General features: G+C 35.4%; 4 protein-coding genes across 4 annotated transcripts in view; 2 read left to right on the top strand and 2 right to left on the bottom strand.

Annotated features, from left to right (window-relative positions):
- The window catches only part of LOC115446493 (dnaJ homolog subfamily C member 13), a 32,817-nt gene extending 25,886 nt beyond the window's left edge, over positions 1 to 6,931 (bottom strand). Inside the window, exons 1-4 of the mRNA XM_037439155.1 lie at positions 6,781 to 6,931; positions 5,832 to 6,181; positions 4,985 to 5,331; positions 167 to 302 (exon numbers count right to left, since the gene is read on the bottom strand). Coding sequence (XP_037295052.1) covers positions 167 to 302; positions 4,985 to 5,331; positions 5,832 to 6,170 — 822 coding nt within the window. The 5' untranslated portion in view covers positions 6,171 to 6,181; positions 6,781 to 6,931. The remainder of the gene's footprint in view (positions 1 to 166; positions 303 to 4,984; positions 5,332 to 5,831; positions 6,182 to 6,780) is intronic.
- A 548-nt stretch (positions 6,932 to 7,479) lies between these two features.
- Positions 7,480 to 13,021, top strand: LOC115446496 (serine--tRNA ligase, cytoplasmic). The gene is made up of 8 exons (XM_030173164.1): positions 7,480 to 7,800; positions 9,511 to 9,727; positions 10,306 to 10,466; positions 10,826 to 11,007; positions 11,562 to 11,652; positions 11,849 to 12,105; positions 12,363 to 12,489; positions 12,731 to 13,021. Exons 1-8 carry the CDS (start codon positions 7,480 to 7,482, stop codon positions 12,857 to 12,859), a joined length of 1,485 nt encoding a protein of 494 aa, XP_030029024.1. The 3' UTR covers positions 12,860 to 13,021.
- A 530-nt stretch (positions 13,022 to 13,551) lies between these two features.
- On the bottom strand, positions 13,552 to 17,880 carry LOC115446497 (tumor susceptibility gene 101 protein). The gene has a single exon (XM_030173165.2). The coding sequence runs from the start codon at positions 17,738 to 17,740 to the stop codon at positions 16,541 to 16,543; it is 1,200 nt and encodes a 399-aa protein (XP_030029025.2). The 5' UTR covers positions 17,741 to 17,880; the 3' UTR covers positions 13,552 to 16,540.
- Positions 17,881 to 18,350: 470 nt separating this feature from the next.
- Positions 18,351 to 19,945, top strand: LOC115446526 (60S ribosomal protein L12). Its single transcript, XM_030173210.2, has 4 exons — positions 18,351 to 18,599; positions 18,676 to 18,749; positions 19,247 to 19,427; positions 19,728 to 19,945. The coding sequence occupies exons 1-4, from the start codon at positions 18,563 to 18,565 to the stop codon at positions 19,928 to 19,930; spliced, it is 495 nt and encodes a 164-aa protein (XP_030029070.1). The 5' UTR covers positions 18,351 to 18,562; the 3' UTR covers positions 19,931 to 19,945.
- Positions 19,946 to 20,893: the final 948 nt, after the last annotated feature.

Below are 20,893 nucleotides of genomic sequence, written 5' to 3' on the forward strand. Positions count from 1 at the left end.
TAGCTTGGAAACATTTCTGATACAAATGCCACATGGTTAGTATGCTATATGATTGTTGGTTAGATTTATTTACATTCAATACTTTCTTGAAATTTTATTTGCATCAAAATGTGACAGTATACACCTTATAATTAACAGCTGAATGTATTTACATATGCCAACTTACAGAATAAGTCTGCGGATCCCTCTCTAGTATGCAAGTATCGGAGAGACAAAGAGTCCGTCGCATCGGCTCCATATGCCGCGCCGGGTTGACTTTATGCACCGTAAACTCGCTTAGGGACGTTTGGTGTTGATCTCCGCTGAAAAGCAAGGTAGATTGAAGCATACATTTTGCATAAAATATCATTTAAAAAATATTACAAAAACTAAAATGTTATGTGTATTGGAATTGAAAGCGGCGATAGCCTAGTTGGGTGTGGAAGGGACTGCCAAGACAAATGTCCGCAGGTTCAAATGCAAAGGGCACACTGTAGAATTCCAGAAAACATGGAAATAATATTCTGAGTTTGTACTTCGGAATCCATTTATTTACAAACTGACATTTCTTTGAAACAAAACATTATATTAAGAAAAACGTACCAGCCAGTACACTACACTCCTCCATACTAAATTAACAAAACACTCAACTCTACAACTTAAAATGATAATACCTCACATTCTATAATCAGGAACGTTTGTTAATCTACACTGCCTAATAGGGCGTTGCCTGGGACGTGGAGTCGTTGGCTCATACGGTAAGGCGTCCTGAAATTCAGGTGATACCGGGGTGGCACTACCCTGAAGTTCCACTAACGGAGACCGCGTCGCGATCGGTCTACTGACCGGAGTATGAATTGCGGAATCGCACACTCTCTGCCCCTGCACCGATGATAAAGTGGCTGGTTCTGAACCTAGTGCTGACCTTAATCCTGCACTAGGAAGTTGAGATACCCTTTTCATTGGAATCGCTAGGGATAAACTAGCGTTCTCCTTCCTAATTTGGTTTTCATTTTTATGAAACTTCCTTTTAATTTGGTCTATATGCCTGTGAACTAACTCTCCCCGGCTGCCTACAATCTCGTAATCAGTATTCCCTAAACATCTCTGAATTTTGCCTGAGACCCGGCCGATGCGGTTCTATAGATCATGGTAATGTAGACTGTAGGTACCGCGACTTCGTATGCGGAAGATGCGGAATTGTTGGTCACTTACGGCGAGTGTGCCGATTTGTCGCGGCATCGAAGACTCGAGCAAGTGAAATACCAGCGGTGGCAAGATCTCAGGGTCGCACAGGAATACACCACGGCCAAGCCAATCAACGGGAAAATGCCGAAGAGCAATCGGATGTAGAAGAGAACCTTCACCAGTTATGTTTAAATAATTATAAGGCGGTGAGTTTGCCCATATCCATTGATGGTTGTACTATACAAATGGAAGTAGACACGGGTTCAGCTGTGTCATGCATTAGTAAGAGCACCTATGATGCGTATTTTAATCATCTAAAACTGAAGCCGCACAAGATAGTTTTTAATTTTTATAATGGTGTAAGTATAAAACCCATAGGGGTTATTAATCCGCTAGTACGTTACAGGAACAAACTAAACGATTAGAGTTGTTTGTAGTAAAAGGAGGTACTACCTCACTCTTAGGAAGGCAGTGGTTAACTGAACTACATATCAAAATACCACTATTTACCAATACGAATGTAAACCATTGTAATGTTGATCGGACTCATTTTAATAAAGAAATAAACTTATTATTTGACAGATATAACAAGCTGTTTGATGGACGTTTGGGCCGATTCACTGGCTGTAAGGCGACGTTGAAATTACGGGAATCGGCGGTACCGGTGTTCCATCGTGCGCGGCCACTGCCTTACGCACTGCGCGACCGTGTTGACGCAGAGTTAGACAGAATGCTGCGCGATGGAATAATCGAGCCAGTCGATTGTTCCGACTGGGCGTCTCCTCTGGTACCGGTAAATAAAGCGGATGGCTCTCTGAGAATCTGTGCGGATTATAAGGCTACTGTTAATCCTATGCTATATGTAGATAGGTTTCCGTTACCGAGAATTGATGACTTATTGGTGCGCCTAGGCGGGGCTAAATATTTTTCTAAGATAGATTTATCCCAGGCCTATAACCAGATAGAGTTAGATGAAACAAAAAATATACTGTGATAAATACTCATCGCGGCTTATTTCAGTATAATAGATTAGTTTATGGTCTAGCGTCTAGTGCGGGCATTTTTCAGCGCATAATGTGTGAATTAGTAAAGGGAATTCCTAATGTAGAGGTATTTTTAGACGATGTGATAATAGGAGGTAGCAATAAGGAGGAGCATTTGGCCGCTTTAGAAGCAGTGCTTGAGAGACTTTATATTAAAGGAATGAAATTGAAAACCGAAAAATGTGTTTTCTTAGTTGATGAAGTAAAGTATTTAGGATACGTTTTACATAAGGACGGCATTAAAACCGACCCAGCGAAATTGGAGGCGATTGATAAAATACCTAGACCGAGTAATGTTACGGAGTTGCGATCTTTTATAGGACTAATTAACTTTTACGCGAGATTCGTAAAGAATATGAGCACTATATTAGTACCGCTCTACGAATTATTCAAAAGGGCAAGGTTTGGGTTTGGTCGGCCGAATGTGAACGTTCTTTTAGTAAAATTAAGCAGTTAATGATGAGTACAGAGGTTTTAGCGCATTACGACCCAAATAAGCCTCTTATTCTGACTTGTGATGCGAGTGCGCGTGGAGTTGGAGCGGTGCTATCGCAACCGGCGGCAAGCGGGGCGGGAGAGCGCCCAATAGCTTATGTATCGCGCACTCTTACCGACGCGGAAAAGAATTACTCTCAAATACATCGTGAAGCGTTGGCAATAATATTCGGGGTCAAAAAGTTTCACCAGTATTTGTATGGGCGTCATTTTCTCTTGAGAACGGACCATAAGCCGTTGGTATCGATCTTCGGCCCTCATAAAGGAATTCCAACGATGGTAGCTAGTCGTATGCAAAGGTGGGCTATCATTTTATCTGCTTATGATTTTGAAATAGAGTATGTTAGGTCGGAGAGAAATGGTGCCGACGGGTTGTCGCGTTTACCGATAAATAGTAAGCAAGATGTCACTGTGCCGGAACAAACTTATTTGCATTTTGTTCAACAGGCTTTATTGTTAGATTATAAAGAGTTAAAACTACAGACTAGTAAGGATCCGGTTTTATCGAGGATATTGAGTTTTTTGCGCGATGGTTGGCCAAGAGACTGTGATATCGAAGAGTTTAGACCTTATTTTAATCGGAAAGATGAACTCTATGAAGAATTGAGTTGCGTGTTGTGGGGGCATAGATTATTGATTCCGGTGAAGTGTAGGGAAAAAGTTTTGAGGATGCTCCATGAGCCCCATATGGGTATAGTTAAATCCAAGGCTATGGCTCGTAGTTACGTATGGTGGCCCGGACTTGATGAAGAAATAGAGCGCATGTGTCGTAGTTGTGAGATATGTGCTGCTCAGGCGGATGCTCCGCCGCGGCAAACTCCGAGTATGTGGCCGTGGCCGAATCATCCATGGACCAGGCTGCACTTAGATTTCATGGGGCCCATATTTGGGAAAACATACTTGATCGTAGTGGACGCTACATCTAAATGGACGGAACTTTTCCATATGAGTAATACAACAGGACCGAAGGTCATAGATAAGTTATGTGAACTTTTTAGCAGATGGGGCCTACCCAAGCAGATCGTTACGGATAATGGGCCCCAGTTTACGTGCAATGAGTTTGGTAGTTTCCTTAAATCTAATGGTATAGATCACGTTTTTTCGGCGCCATATCATCCTTCCTCAAACGGTCTCGCGGAAAATGCAGTGCGATCCTTAAAGAGGGTTATTAAGAAAGCAGTGCAGGCTAAGGAAGAAGTTGATAAAGCACTTTATACTTATCTTTTACACTATAGAAAAACGTACCAGCCAGTACACTACACACACACCTCTGACTTTTCTAAAAAAATCATGTGTGTATTCTTTGTGAATTTATCGTTCGCTTTAACGGTGAAGGAAAACATCGTGAGGAAACCTGCACATCTAAGAAGTTCTCTATAGGAATTTTGAAGGTGTGTGAAGTCTACCAATCCGCACTAGACCAGCGTGGTGGACTAAGGCCTAATCCCTCTCAGGAGTAGAGGAGGCCCATGCTCAGCAGTGGGTAGGTATATAATACAGGGCTGATATTATTATTATTATTATTGGAATGTCAGATTGTCCTGGCATCAACATAAGCAAGATTAAATGCTAGTATTCAAAAAATAATATGCATCCCTTTCTAACTCATAGAATTTCTGTTAGGCTATTGATGCCCTTTATCAAGCTATGTCACTCTTTCAGCTTAGCTAGATATAAGTCAACTGAAACAATTTTTTTCTTGTATGAAAGCAGTCATATTTTATATTACTATTCTGGTTCTGAAAATCCTTTTACAGTAATAGGAAGCTATGTTAAATCACACATGTCAATTAAAGTTTAAAATATCAGTTAATATAAATAGGCCATGTCTGTAAAATAAAGTAACAAATTTATTTATCTACAATCAAATTGAATATGATACATATACACGGACATGTCATTAGATAAATGAATCAACACCAAGGTTACATTACTCATCATGCTCAAAAAGAGGCGAGAACGTAATTAAACCAATATGGGGAAACTAATAGTGGTAGAGGGGAAATGTTATCTAATTAATTTACTGTACATGGCATACAAATGTATTATTTTGATATACTACTGTTGTATTCAATGTTATTTCTACATTTTTTTTATAAAAATTTTAGATTTTATTGATTTTAAAGAACACAATAATATTCATTTGTTTTAAGAAAAATATTTTTATGCAAAAAATAAATATTCCTGTAATTTTTTAGACTATATTGAAAATCTATAATTTCACTTGGGAATCAGTTTTAGAATTTCCAATGAATGAAAAATAAATCTAAGAAACTTACCTATACTTTCCAAATCTCTGATCATGGTAATCATCCAAAGTTGTACTTGCCGACAGAACTTTAATACTTATGCTGAGCGACAAGTTCGCCATTTCAAGCATCTTGTTTATTATCATCTGATGGTCCATTGAATTGGAGAACAGATGGAGACGGCTGTAGCCTCCTACGGCCAGCACGAAGCCTCCAGAGACATCCCGCACCGGTAGGATTCCTTGGATGTCACAGTATGGATAACTTGCCAGTAATGTGTGCGTAGATGGATCTAGTTGTTCTAACGCGCATGGACCTACTTCAAGTACTATTGGTAACCGAGTTCCACTCCAGTGATGTTTATAGGCTTGGTATCTCTGTAAATGAATATTAGGATGTCATTTACAGTACAAAGTATTAAAGTGATCAAATTAATGCTATACCTGTCAATGTTATATGCTAGTTAATTTATTGTATATTGCATAGTCACAGCTGGTCATCAATTTCAAGGTGTACAATGCACTAATTTCTCCAGCTGTTTCTATGATAAAATGTGCTTATGTTGTATATTGGTGATGATTATTAATTGTAATAGGTTTTCACTTTGTACACCTGAGTGCAATTTTAGTATAATTATTAATAATCAATGACTATGTTATAATTACGAGATATTTACAGACTCATTGATTAATATTAATAAATAATTATTTACTATTATACATTTATTACTAGTTTCTTATGAGGTTTCTTAGATGTATCATACCAAAACCTACACAATATGGACAGAAATGCCATATTACGAATAATTAGAATTATTGAGAGAAAAAATAGTATTTCACTAGCATAAGACATACTAACTGAAAAAAGATGTACTTACAAATACATCCTTAGGTTTTTCAGCAAACAAGTTCCTGAACCTGAAAGCTTCTGTTAGGATGAGGCACTTGTGTTCTGAAGAGAACTTCATAGTGTCCACTTTTTTGTCTTTCTTCATAACTAATGTAAAATCATGGTTGGCAGTGGAGTTTGAATGTTTTGCCGACGCAATTGTGATGATGTCTGCATACAACCACTTATTGGTCACCTCCAGGCGATCCGGGTTGTATGTGGTGATCCCATGGGTGCCAATAGAGAACACTCTCTTATACTTCCCCTTCCAAGAGTGTTTGGTGACGAGGAAAGATGCAACATCTTGATTGTCTTTAATCGGAATCATCTTATCATTGCCTATTGGAAATTGACAGAGTTTTAAAACATATATGAGATGAAATATTTAATACATATTTCTCTTAAAAATATACATTTTTATTACATGCATGCAATTTGTATCAATACTGTTTAGTCATAGATAATTCGCAAAATTATGATTAGGAATGGCGATACGTCGCTACGTTTGTCTCACCATCAACTTAAAAATACCCTGCTATTACAAGCAACTAACACAAAAATAGACTGATTCATTGATAACAGCATAATTATAACTAAAAAAAATTATTATTAATAATACTTTAATCATAATATGCGCCATAATCGCACAAGAAGTGGGTAATATATCAACGAAATATGCGCAAGTGGGTTACAAAAACAAAGAAATTGTGAATATTATAATGACCGGTTACTTATTATAGGCATATTGGACCGAGTTATTTTTTTTTTATCTAAATAAGCAAGGAAATTGTGTATATCAGTTTTGTACAAAGTATTGACAACAATCCTCCCCTTTGTAAATAGATTGCGAACACTGATACAGCAGACGTGTAAACAAGGAATCAGAAAGCAGATTTTTAACAACTAATTAAAACCTTGGAGCTTGTATTAATACTTACAAATTTTAAATGGATTTACGAGCTTCAGTAATTTCAGCTAGTATCTGATATGAGCAACATATTACACGGAAAATTCTAAAAAATATGAACAAGGGAGCTCAAAAAGGGCCGACCAATCGCTCATTTAAGTGACATTTGATAAATGTTGCCCATTAGCAATTGCCAATTGCTATTGCACATAGTAATTGCGGCAGCTTTGAGCACTTTCTCACAGATTAAGGATTGTATTTAATCAACTGTTTAATAAGAATTATAGGCATCATTTTAATTTATGATCATATAATATTTGCCTAAAATTTGTATGCCATTTTTAATATTGAACAGAAAATTATTTTATTAGTTGTCAATACTTAAGACGGCCTGTCAATCCCGTCAAACATGTTTTGTTCAAAAACTTAATGCATTAAACCTAACGCAAAAAAAATCATATACTCCTAACAATTTATAACGTTTTGTTTTCAAAAATTATTACTCACTTAAGTGTAAATGCAGAGTCTAAATCTTGTAATCGTTATAATATGTTTGATCTATACAATGACTACACAAACACACACATCACGCAGTTATACGATGACAAAATAAATAATTCCGAGCTTAGTATTTGAACAAATTTCTTCACTTCACTGCCAGTGCCGCATGCAGTGCTACGTGCTCAATTTTGTATAAAATAAAAAATAACAGCTGTTTTACTTTCACAACATGGTGCTCGATTTAGACTTGTTCCGTGCCGACAAAGACGGTGATCCAAACAAAATCCGAGAAAACCAGAAGAAGAGGTTCAAAGATGTTGGTCTCGTTGACACAGTTGTGGAACAAGACACACTTTGGAGAAGGTTGCGCCACGATGCTGACAATTTGAATAAGCTGAAGAATGTTTGCAGCAAAGAGATAGGCCTGAAGATGAAGAGCAAGGAGCCCGTCGGGGCTGAGGACGAGCCGGTGCCGGCCGAAGTGTCTGATAACCTAATAAACTTGACTGGAGACAATCTCAAGCCACTCACTGTGAATCAAATTAAAAAGGTACTCATACAGCCTCTGATGTATACCTTATGTAACAAGGGAAAGTATTCCATTGGGTTCATCAATCTTGGTCATTATTTAATGCAAATTAGTATACTGTAGGTAATTTCTAAAATATTTTTTATCACAATATTGAAAATGAAACAATGCTAAAGCTATTGTCATGTTATCGTTTATTTAGATGTACATTTATTTAATACCAATAACATGAGTCATCATTTGAGTAGAATTGCATCATTTCATAATAACTGTCACTAGAACGTAAATCTATCAGTGGCGAAGCTACCGGGTTACTTGTAAATTAATTAAAAATAATAAAAGAAAAACGTAACAATATAAATAGAATAAAACTAGTATCTTAAACAAGTCATCTTATAATTATTAAATTAAATCAATACTTCAATGATATCTGTCGTTCATGTCAATTCGTTAAATCCGTAACTCGCGCGCAGTGCTCGCGCCTTATAGTGTTCGAAGTGAATCCGGCCGCACATAGCTTCCCTCGCGATATTGTTGTCTCTTTCAAACGCAGCACGGTGTCTTTATCTAATCTTTTTGAAGTGACGTAAAAATACATGTGTGTGTGCGTGTATGTGTACTTCAGGGTAACCCGAGAATTTGCAGCTTCATGTTGAGCTATTGGCGCGTAATATTTTTAATACTTTAGAATGTATAATTAGTGTTTGTGCGTTATTAATTCTTGTTGAACTCTTTTAGGTACCTATGTTCAAAATATATGATTATTTTATAAATTCAGAGACTAGACATAGTTTTTATGTTAGAAGGAAATTATTAAGTATTATGATATTTTACTGATTTTAATTTATTGTGAACAGCATATTATATTATGGTAACTGTAGAAAAAAAAATGTTTTTGGGTTTCCTTTCGAAAATTTTCACCCTTCGCCACTGAAATCTATGGTTTATAACATACCCTATGCAGGGGCTATATATATACTTTGAAATGATCACATAACACAGAATATATTGCAGGGTAGAGGCATATCAGTTGAACAAACTGCCTGCCTGATGATAAATAATAATAATAATAGAATAGCCTACAGTCTACACTATTTTATATACATTTGCAACTACTGCAAGAGACAACAACAAAGAATAATTATGTGAATAACCAATTTAAGATAGGATATTACACTGATTAATAGGTCACTGAAATTTTATTTAAACTACTTTTAAAGTATTTGTTTTATTGTGAGAGTCCACCTGGGTAGGTACCACCTTAATGTCTATTTCTGTCGCCAAACAGCAGTGTGTAGTCACTGGTGTGTTCCGGTTTGAAGGACATTGTAGAATGTGTAAGTACTGCTAATGAGACTTAACATCTCACGTCTCAAGATGGCGAGCACAGTGGAATACCAAATAATACCATGTTATTCAATGTGTTAGATAGTGTTTCTACTGTTTATGGGCAGTCGTATTATTTACTATCAGACGAACAACAAGCTCGTCTCCTCATTCAAAGTAATAAAAAAAAAGAAGAAGACAAAAAATTTACCTTTTGTCATGGTGACAAGTTCTTTGCGGTGAATGCGTATACTTGTGTCTTTGTGGGGTTAAACTAACCCATTCCAGACTGCCACATTTGGAGACCTACTCTAAAGAAGTCAGCCATACTTTTGCCCGGAAGTGAAGGAGGTTTCCCAGAAGATCACCAGCATGTTAAATAACAAAATTATTTTCCTTCACTAGGTCCGTGTTCTCATAGACGAGGCTATAGCAAAGAATGAACAAGGTCTATTAGCAGCAGAAAAGACTCGTTCAGCTGCCCTTAGAGAGGTGGGAAACCACCTACATGAGTCGGTACCAGTGGATGATGATGAAGACCACAATGCTGTAGAGAGGATGCATGGTGACTGCAGCTTTAGGACTAAATATTCACATGTGGATCTTATTTGTATGATTGATGGTAAGTAGAATATAGATTTAGAGAATTATAATTTTTATTATGTAAATTTGTTTATACAGTTTAAACAAAGCTGGTTCAAAAATTGTATTCGTTTTTCTAAACTAGTAGATCAAAATCTATTTCTCTTTTGTCTTTAAAAAATAGTAAGTTATAGAACCGATAGAGTTTTGTATCAAATATCTTTATAGCTAAATATAAAGTACAGTATTTTTATGGCATTGAAAAATAACTGTTGGTAAAAGCAAACAAAAATACACTTGAACAAATAAAACCAATACAAAGCAACATTAAAACATTATGGACTATAAAAATAGATAATATTTTAGTTTAGACAGTTACATAGATAGTGAAGACTAGAATATTTCCAGCCATTATGTCAAAAGAATTATTATCCAAAACCACTTGTTTTTGCCTCTGATGCACCATGCAGTCCATTGTTCATATATGCATACTGTAATTTGATTACAATTACATATAAATAATTAGTTTTCAAAATCAAATCATATTCCAATATCACCCTTAATCCTTGTTATACGTAATATTTTGTCTCGTGTTTAATTCTGTAAATATTTTGGCAGGTATGGATGGCGAAAGAGGCGCAGCAGTGGCAGGCGGCCGTGGTTATTACCTAAAAGGGCCTGCTGTGTTCTTAGAACAAGCTCTAGTTCAACTGTCTTTAAGGATATTATTGCAGAAAGGATACACGCCACTCTACACTCCTTTCTTCATGCGTAAAGAGGTGGGTGTATTTAACAAAGTTAAATGACAAGGATATTTTTAATTTTTAATTTTTTTTAACAGAATGATTAATTCAAAACGTTATAATATACATCCATCTAATTTACAAAACCCCTCTTCCATTCCATCATTGGGTTGGCGCAACACGCATTTTTCAACGGGTTGCACAAATTATTTAGCTTAGTTTTAACAACCACCGCCCAATATACACCCATTTGAAAAGATCCAAACCAAAGCTTTAATTGATAGACGAGTAATCCAATGTGTCAAAGCAATATGATCTAATATTTTTCATAATTTAAGTCTAGTTTATATCCCTTAATACTATAATAGAATTTCATATTCATCACTTAATTGCAGGTGATGCAAGAAGTAGCACAATTAGCGCAATTTGATGAGGAATTGTATAAAGTGGTCGGAAAAGGATCAGAGAACAAAGGCGACACAGTTGTCGAAGAGAAGTACCTTATCGCCACCTCCGAGCAACCCATCGCCGCTTACCATAGGGATGAGTGGTTGCCCGAAGCATCCTTGCCAATTAGGTTAGTAAAAACGTGAAACAATTTTAGCCTGTATGATAGGTAAGTACGGCTGTTTTTAATAAACGATCCCAATCTTAATCTTCGATAGATCCCGAGAATAAACCAATCAAAATAATTAATTTGTAAGCATGTCAAAAAATATTTCGTATTGGTTCACTGACACAAAGGAACGAAAAAAACTATTGGGATCATTTATCGAAAATGGCGGTGAATATGCTTAACACAAAACAATTTACTAAAAAATTGTTGTGTTGCAATCAGCTACATGTATCATAAAGTATTTAATGGGTCATTATAAGCGCTGACGTACCATCTGCATGTAGCACTAACGATCTGAAGGTCCTTGTGGGCTGGATAAGGATATGGTAGATGGTTAAAATTGGCGCAACCTAGATAAGCCCTTGTATTGCTGCAGATATGACCCAGTTAATGGATTTTAAAAATATTATATAATTAGTGTAAATACATGAAAAAGTACACTCCACTAAAGATCTAGCGTTTTTAGCTATAATTTAGCTTTAATGACTACGATAAAATGTTATTATCTCCTACAGATACGCAGGTCTATCAACTTGCTTCAGACAAGAAGTCGGCTCCCACGGCCGTGACACGCGCGGTATATTCAGGGTGCACCAGTTCGAAAAGGTAGTGTAATAATTATATAATTAAATGTACCTTGCATTATGTAAATGGGACAGCAAATTTATCAATTTGCTGTCCCATTGGAAAATATTTTAACAATGTCCAAGTGTTGTATAAAAATTTACTTGCAATCCATTGTACCTACAACATAAAACTTAGTCAAGACTGTAATTTTAATTATATTATACTCGTAAACCAGGTAGAACAATTCGTCCTCACTTCTCCACACGACAACGCCTCCTGGATAATGATGGAGGAGATGATCTCCAACGCCGAGGAGTTCTACAAGATCCTCGGTATCCCATATCGTGTGGTGAACATTGTGTCTGGCGCTCTCAACCACGCCGCGGCAAAGAAGCTGGACTTGGAGGCGTGGTTCCCTGGTTCTGGGGCCTTCCGCGAGCTGGTGTCGTGCAGCAACTGTCTGGAGTACCAGGCTAGGAGGCTGCTTGTTAGGTAAGACTGTTAATTTGAAATTGAAGCTTGTTTGTGTGTAAGAGGGTATGAAGCCTGATATACAGTAAAATGGCTGTGGATTTATAAGTCAGTAACCAATGTATCCACCATAAATAAGGTTGCCATTGTATGACCGATCTAACCTAACCTAACATGACCATGATTTGGGGATATTTGCCTTCAAAAACAAATTTAAGAGTACAGCTTTTTTATGATAATAAATAATAAATATATATAGCAAATAATTTCATGTACAGATACGGGCAAACAAAAAAGATGAATGCAGCCACTGAGTACGTTCACATGTTGAACGCGACTATGTGCGCCACTACCAGAGTCATCTGCGCCATCCTAGAGGTGCATCAGACTGAAGAGGGGATCAAGGTATGTACCACAGAAGTCGATTATTTACGGAGATTGTTACTTGTACTGATTATGTTGGTTACGTAGCTATTTACACCATACATAATAGATGTTTTATATTCCTACTAACAGAAAATAAATGTAATTTTTTAGAACTCCCCTACTGCAATCTAAGAAATAATATGAAGTTATTTATCAGGGTAACATTCCTTTAAATCTGTTCTTTCACCTGCACAACTCAGTTGTATTCTATTTTTCCTAGATACCTGAAGTCTTGAAACCTTGGATGCCTGAGCAGTACCAGGAGTTCATACCATTCGTGAAGCCAGCGCCCATTGACCTCGAGGCGGCGGCTGCGGCGAAGAAGGGCAAGAAACAAGAGAAGAAGTGATAATACGTTGAGCACTGCATTCCGCAAAGCATTTTATTTATTTTACATGCTAAGCTATGTTTTCTATTACACAAATGTGTGCAGTTCTGTTTTTTTAAGAGCTAAATTAAAATGATCATTACAAATTTGATTGATTAAATATATTTGAACTTCTTGCACAAATGTGTTATTTATTTAAACCCATGTATATTAAGCATATTCATATTAACCTATTGACTACTCCAGTATCTTTTATCTTGAGAAAAACCTATATTTGCAAGTTATTTTCTATCAAAACAAAATAATAATGTAGACCTAAAATCTGCACAGAACTAAGGATCTGTTGCACAACTTCCAAGAAAATCCTAATAGTCTCATAAATGTCTAAGCCAACCAAATACAAATCAGACTACTTGTATGCTCCCAAATACATAGTAATAAAATGAGTACTAACTACATTAGATCTTTAATATGATATCTGTTAAAATAAAACCTAAAGCTTTTAGCAGAGGTCCAAAAAGTTTTATCACTCAAGTAACATTAAAATTAACAATTAACATAATAATATTTTGATTTATTTAAATAGACCCTAGGTGCCTCATAGATATAAAATGAAGCATTCAAGTATTAACTGAGAAAGCACAAACTTAAAAGGTGTATCATTAGAAAAATAATTATGACTAATAACTGGATGATATTCATTAATACAGCAATTAACTTTACATGTATTTATTGTGACAATATATTCAGTCAGCAGTTGAATAATATGCAAACTTATGCTTTACGTCTCGATATAAAAATGATTATGAACATTCCCGCTCAATTTTCACATAACAATATGTTTTAAGGTGATAGTTACTTATACTATTAAACTCCAGTGCAAAAAGCTATGTAAAAATTGAGACATAAATTATTACGTAAATCACTGTACATAGTGGCTAAAATAATAAAACCTAGCACAAATACTACAATAACACAATTAAACTGCAGTGACTGACCAAGATATAAGCAATAAGTAAAAACAAAACTGAACGAACCTAATGTTCTCAGATCAGCCAAATGTACAAGATCATTATCATATTTTTTTTTAAATTTTGTAACTTTTATAGATAAAGGTAAATTATGATGCAGTCTACCCTTTTACTTATAAACTTTTAACAAATTAATCTTATATTGAATGCATAAAAATTTGTCAACTAATTTATAAAGTTTACAAGTGACGGGTATATTGTTTAACAATTAACTAAATAAAATGTGCACTTTATACGATTTTTTTAGTTTTTTTTACATACATTTTAATCATATTCCAAAATATGACAGCTTATTTTTAGATATTTTTCTAGATAAACAAACTTATAAAAGCTTAAATTATCAGGAGTTTGACTACATTCAATAGGTATAAAGGTAGTTAACACTAAACAAGTAACTTCGTTTAAACATTGATAATAAGTATACATACAAAATATTACCTACCAATACACATTTTTTAAAAATAATCACAATTTCGCAATATTACGAGGCGAGTCACAGATAAAAAGCATTTTATAATCACAACTTTTCAATTAAATTATTCAGATAACAATATGGTTTGAATAGATAATTAATAAATTACAAAATATGAATTTTTATTTCATCCTCATGCCACTCTCTATTTAATAAAAAAATCTAATCAAATATTTGAATGCTACATAAACACACAAACATCCATCAAGGTAAGTAAGCCCATGACACAATAATATTACTTATTGTCTATTTCATCCCTGTTATTCAACTGTAATTTCAAGCACTATTCTTTTAAACATGCATCCACAAAATATTCCACTAGAACCTATTTTCCAATTACTTGTCAAATAGCATGGGATATTTGGTTGAAAACAAGGAATATATTGGAACATTAACAAATGACGCCATCTTTAACATCTATGTAACACTATTTTTTATTAAGAGATGAATCATGTTGATAAAATTGCAATAGCATTAAACAGACCATACTTTCCCAGCTGGTTATAGCCAAAAAGTAAATAAGGAAAACCTATTTGACAATGTCCAACACAAATATGCAAGATAATCATTAGTTAAGCCTATGAAAAATCAATATCAAAACAATATATCCAATATATTTTTGTGAGCTCAATAAGTTTTTTCAAGGACTAGTAAGTAGTAATTGTTTTCTTTATTATTCATCAATAAATAACACTTAATTGTTATTTAATAGACTGGAAAACTTAAAAGTCCAAGGTTTTTAGTGAGCATTTATATGGAGGGAGTCTTTTGTTGTGTGTACAAAATATAACTTGGATGGCAATGACTCTAGTGAAAGTTACAAACATTTTTTTTTAACTGCCGACATAGCAACGGAATCAACTTAGTATAAACATAAATAAGAAAAAATAGTTTATTTCCATATCAATGCTTAGCTATAATAAGTAAAGGAATAAAACTACTTGTGAACTATTGGTAAACTAACTGTTCTATTGGGGTATGTTCATACAATATAAAGAAAATATTACTATTATTGATAATCTGTTCAAATGTATACCCTATCTCCTACGTAACATGCACACATAATATCAAAACTATGTGATTGATTAAGCAAAATAGACATCTACTTATGTGTTCATTTTAACAATTGAAATTTATACATACATTGAATACATAGACACCAGTGTCTTATTAGCTTATACAAACATACAATTTTACATAATTGCAATATAAAGAGTAAATCCTACTTGCAATGTGTACAAACACATGATGATATATACTTAATGATTACATTCATATCTTAGGAAGTTCTCATGTACTATGCTGGAAAGATAAATGCATGTGATAACAACATAGTATTTATATGTTGACAATAATATGTTTATATGCAAAGATGAGGGCATTATGTTGATTGGCAAGTATCAAAAGCTTAGAAACATGTGTATGTAATAATGTATGATGTTATGTATATTAATACATTTCATCAATATCCATATATAGGCCAAAAGTGGCAGTGTAATAACTCAATTTTCCTTAGTTACATAAAAGGAAAGATATTTATATCTTTTTACAATTTAATATAGTTTGACTGTCTAAACAATCCATTTAAAAGAGTTGAGCATTATCATAACATGTTCTCAAGACATATAATTTTTCACTCCTCAATTTGTAAAATCTTAGATTCTGTAAAACTTAGGTATTAGATTTTAGGCCCACACATTCCCATTCACATTAATAACTGTAACACATTTAACTAACCTTTCTTGCCCCAAACAATGTGATTCAACAAAAAGACAAACATTTGTATTTTTACAGCATATATTGAATTGTGTTATGTGAACTATACTGTTATGCACATACAAAATTTTTCAATATCCAAGATAGGTGATGGTTAGTGATGTGCCTTTTTTGAGAAAGAAAATTACGAGAAGTTATCCTTGCTCAATTTTTATACATTTAGCAATCTAATGTCTATCTTAATCAAATAGCTTACTTAATCTTGGTTTTAACAGCAAGTGTAGATAACCAGCCCTGTTTTAAAGAAATTAGCAAAAATACAGAAAATACATAAATTAGTTTGCCTCTGCCATTCAAATATTTCCTGTAATTTAATATTTTGATAAGATCTCACAATAGTTAAATAAATAATTTCCCATAAAAGTCACACCCTATCCTGAAGAAATCACAGAGTATTTAATATATATTCTCATTTCGTTATCACTAGCATGCTAGCTGCGCCTTCTGCCTGCATTTGTGCATCAGAGCACGCAGAGTAAACTGACGACGCGCCAATGTGCGTACTTGCTTCAAGAAAGTATCCAGATCAATTACCTCTTTACGTAATGCCTCACCCATGTAGTATATAGCATCTTCTAATGTCGCTTCCTCAGCAAAAGCATTCAAAAGCTGCGAGTACAAAGGAGCTGTAGTCACCACAGCCTCATCAACATCCACACTCTCCTGCTCAGCCAAACGTTCCACAGCTGCCTGTAATTCTTTCTCTTTTTCCTGTAAAATAGTCACATTCTTATCTAGTTCAGATTTCTCTCTTTGCAGTCTGGTCAATATGTCCTCAAGACGCGATTTCCCCTCACGTAACTCCTGCTGGGTCCTGCGCAGGGTTTCCAGCTCAGCCTGTGACTGTTGAGATTGCTCCTTGAGCCTGCGTCTGAGTTTGTCTTGCACTGCTGATAGAAGTGATGCTTTGATGTGTTCCTCAGTGATAGTGCCTCCAGCTACATCAGGTGGTTGGGTGTACCCTGCTGCTGGTGGGTATGGAGTGGCAGCTGACACTGTAGGGTATGGCATCCCATTTGTATTAGGTTGTCCTGGGTATGGTGCGCCATAAGAGGGGTAAGGCAAGTTCGATGCAGCGGGATACGGTGCAGCCCCTGGATAGGGCGGGGTTGGACTTGCCTGCGGATAGGGGTATGCAGGTGTCGGCATAAACGATGCCATCGGATACGGAGGTCTTGTTTCGTTGCGAGGCTTTGAATATACCGGGGGCAGTTCACCAAATGCAGCTATCATGCATTGTACCAATTTCTGTAAAGTTGAGCCATTTTGTGTCCACTCGTGCAAATAAGGCAGATAGATTTTCCCGTTATTGTCCACGTATTTGGATACTTTGATAGACATGTCCGAAGTGGGTTTTACGAAGCACAATGGCGCGTTTTGAGGATGAGTGTCCATAAGCCAAATACATACAGGAATATTGTAATAAGCACCCTTGTAGTTTACAGGAATGGTACCTTCGAGGTTCAGGAGATCCTTTCTGGCCCCGTTGTTGAAGACAAAGACTTCCAAACGGAAAGTCAAACTCCTGTACACTTGTATCAAACTAATCACTTCACGACAAGTGTAATCACGGTGTTTGTATTTGGATAGGTAATGTTTTAACATCGAATCGTCGTTCGCCATTTTAACTAAGTTTTTATAAAAATGTAGTGAGTCACAGAATTTTATCAATAATTACACCACAATAGTAAAAAATCACAATTCTGCTTCTCGACACAAAATTTATCAATTTGTCATTGAACAAGAATCAAGAATGAATGTTGCTAGATTTGAAAATTCGCTGTGATAATAACATATTTTGACAAATAAACTTACGTAGTACCTCAGAACAAGTACAAGCATGTTCTGAGCGTAGTATACTACAAAAACATAGAAATAAACTATACTATAAATGATTGCGCCTCTTTCAATCACAATACGTAGCATGAACCGTGAAAGAGTATGTTGATCCTTTCCTATATAAGGCAAATTTATTTATTATTTATATATATATCATAATCATACCATTTACCATACTAAATGATTTTATATAGACAAAGTAGTAAATTTTCGCAATTGGTTTCTGTACAACTGTGATAAAATAATAATAGGGTCAAGATTATTGTACATCCCGTAAGTATAAAAGCTTACTGTAAAAATAAAAAGTGAGTCCAAGGCAATTACATTTTTTTTTCTTCATGAAAGAAAACAGCTACTCATGTACTGGATACTTGATATGAACTGACACAAGTAAGACTAGGCAATATGGTTGAAAGACTATAGCCTGTCCTCTAAACGAATAAAAAAAATCAACTGGCGATCTGTCAATGTCAATGAATTTCATTCTTTTTCCGGTGTGCTGTCAACGTTGTAATACGTTTCGACGGCGGTTCGCCTGAGTAATCCAAGTTAATCAGCTTGGAAGTTTTATAAATTCACAAAGTTGTGCTATTATAACACGCCACAATGCCGCCAAAATTCGATCCTAATGAAATTAAAATCGGTAAGCATTGCAAACGTCGAGAAAGTGTTGTGTCGTCTGTGATCAGTTCTTCACTGGTTTTGTGTTTATATTACAGTCAAATTGAGATGTGTTGGTGGAGAAGTCGGTGCCACATCATCCTTGGCTCCCAAAATCGGTCCTCTCGGTCTCGTAAGTACAAAAACTGCAATATAAGAAATCCTTATATCCTAACCTATAATTTGTGCATGGCAGGCTCGTAAATACAATAACATGTAAAATTTTCTTCTCGAAACGGAGCAATTAGGTTTGAACTATGAACAAGTAATATTTGTTATTTGGATTTTTTATAGTCATTTCAATATTTGCTCACTAATTGCCCCGTGTGATATCCTGGGGGGTGCCTCCCTACCAGGCGCGTCCTTCCGGGTGGCGGATGGAAGGAACCCGCGACTCAGGATACCTGACCAGTTTCCCTGTCGCGGCTACTCCGAATGCTCAATAAGGAGTCGCGGACCAGGCCATGTGACTGCCATGCTTTTTTTTCCAGTGTTTACGTACCAGGATTTTGTAAGTTATAATAAGTAAGGTTAGGATAATAGTGCTGTTTATTCATAATTTTATTTATTTATTGAAAATATGTTTTTTATTTCTTATCTTACATTATTGACATTTTCTTTGCCTCACAGTCCCCTAAAAAGGTTGGTGATGATATCGCTAAGGCCACCAGTGACTGGAAGGGTCTCAAGATCACTGTCCAGCTTACGGTACAGAACAGACAGGCACAGATTGCTGTGGTACCTTCAGCAGCTGCCCTCGTCATCAGAGCTCTGAAGGAGCCTCCTCGTGACCGTAAGAAGCAAAAGAATGGTGAGTTTAAAATATATCTATCAATTATAAGTATTTTAGTAATGTATAAAACAATTAATTTTACAATTGTATGTCTAGTGCACAGAAGAAATATTAGTTGTTTCTGAACTCTTCAAAAATAAAAATTTTACTTATGATATAACTTATAAAATATGCATAAATATAAGATATATAATTTATTTTGTGAATAAGTGGTTGAATTTTTAATATCTTGAATATATTCAATACAAATATACCTAAAGACTAGATATTTCTATTTTTTTTGTAATGAAACTAATGTGCTAAAATTGCTTTTTTCAGTGAAACACAACGGCAACATCACATTAGAAGATGTTATCGGCATCGCCAAGATCATGAGGGCGCGCTCCATGGCCAGGTACCTCTCTGGCTCAGTGAAAGAGATCCTCGGCACTGCTCAGTCTGTGGGCTGCACCATTGACGGCAGGCCCCCACACGACATCATTGATGACATCAACAGTGGCGCCATCACCATTGATGAATAAACTTTGAGGACTTAATGTTTCTTTTATTATAACCTAACAATAGCAAGCGGTCTAAAAAGATATTATGAAAATAAAAGCTAATTCCTACCAACTTCCCTTTCGTAACTTGTGTAAAATCTAATCATTGGAAAGACTTGCTAACCACATTTCACATCCTTAGACTAAACGGCCAACTCAAAATGTATATATTCTGATTTTGTTAAAAAACCCTTGTATGCTCTATAACCCTATGAAGAGAAAAAAACAATTATAGAATAGAAATAGATTCTCACTTTCGCCGCGACCGCCCAATTCACTGCCCTTTATATATTGTCCAAATCTCTTATTTGTTTCCTACATATCGATTAAATTTTTTTGGGTTAGGTCACCTTAGTTCTAAAAGTGCGATTTATGCATATCTGTAGTACCTACTACCTATATTTTGTGTCGAGTTCCCTTTTGGGAAATGTCGCTCTTCACCACTGTAAACCAATAAGTTTATTTATTGTGTAATAGCTACTTTAGATCTAAAAACTACTTTTGTCCTAAATTAGCTATTACACAATGAGTAGATATCAGTTCAATTATGTCTTACAACTATTGTAACATTAAAACTTATGGACTAATGAATCTGATTTAATAACAAAATACAGAACCGACAAACATTACACCTTTATGCCCATAGAGTAAGTAATATAGGACGTAAGATATTTATCTCCGAATGAGTATTACCATACATCCAGTGCACACATTTTTCGATATGTGTTTCAAACAAACCAAACCTATCACCTAAGATGTTTTTATTACATTGCCTATCGCCAAATAGGGCAAATTTCAAACTCGGGACTGATAAGTACTTAATCATTAAATAAAAACTATCACTGCCCAAACCGAGACCTTAGAGCTATGTCATACAGCATATATATTGTAGGTACGATCAGCAACAAAAGTCGATGAACAAATACTAATTTACAAAACACCTGA

The sequence above is a fragment of the Manduca sexta genome, chromosome 16, assembly GCF_014839805.1.
Source record: "Manduca sexta isolate Smith_Timp_Sample1 chromosome 16, JHU_Msex_v1.0, whole genome shotgun sequence".
Lineage (NCBI taxonomy): Eukaryota > Metazoa > Arthropoda > Insecta > Lepidoptera > Sphingidae > Manduca > Manduca sexta.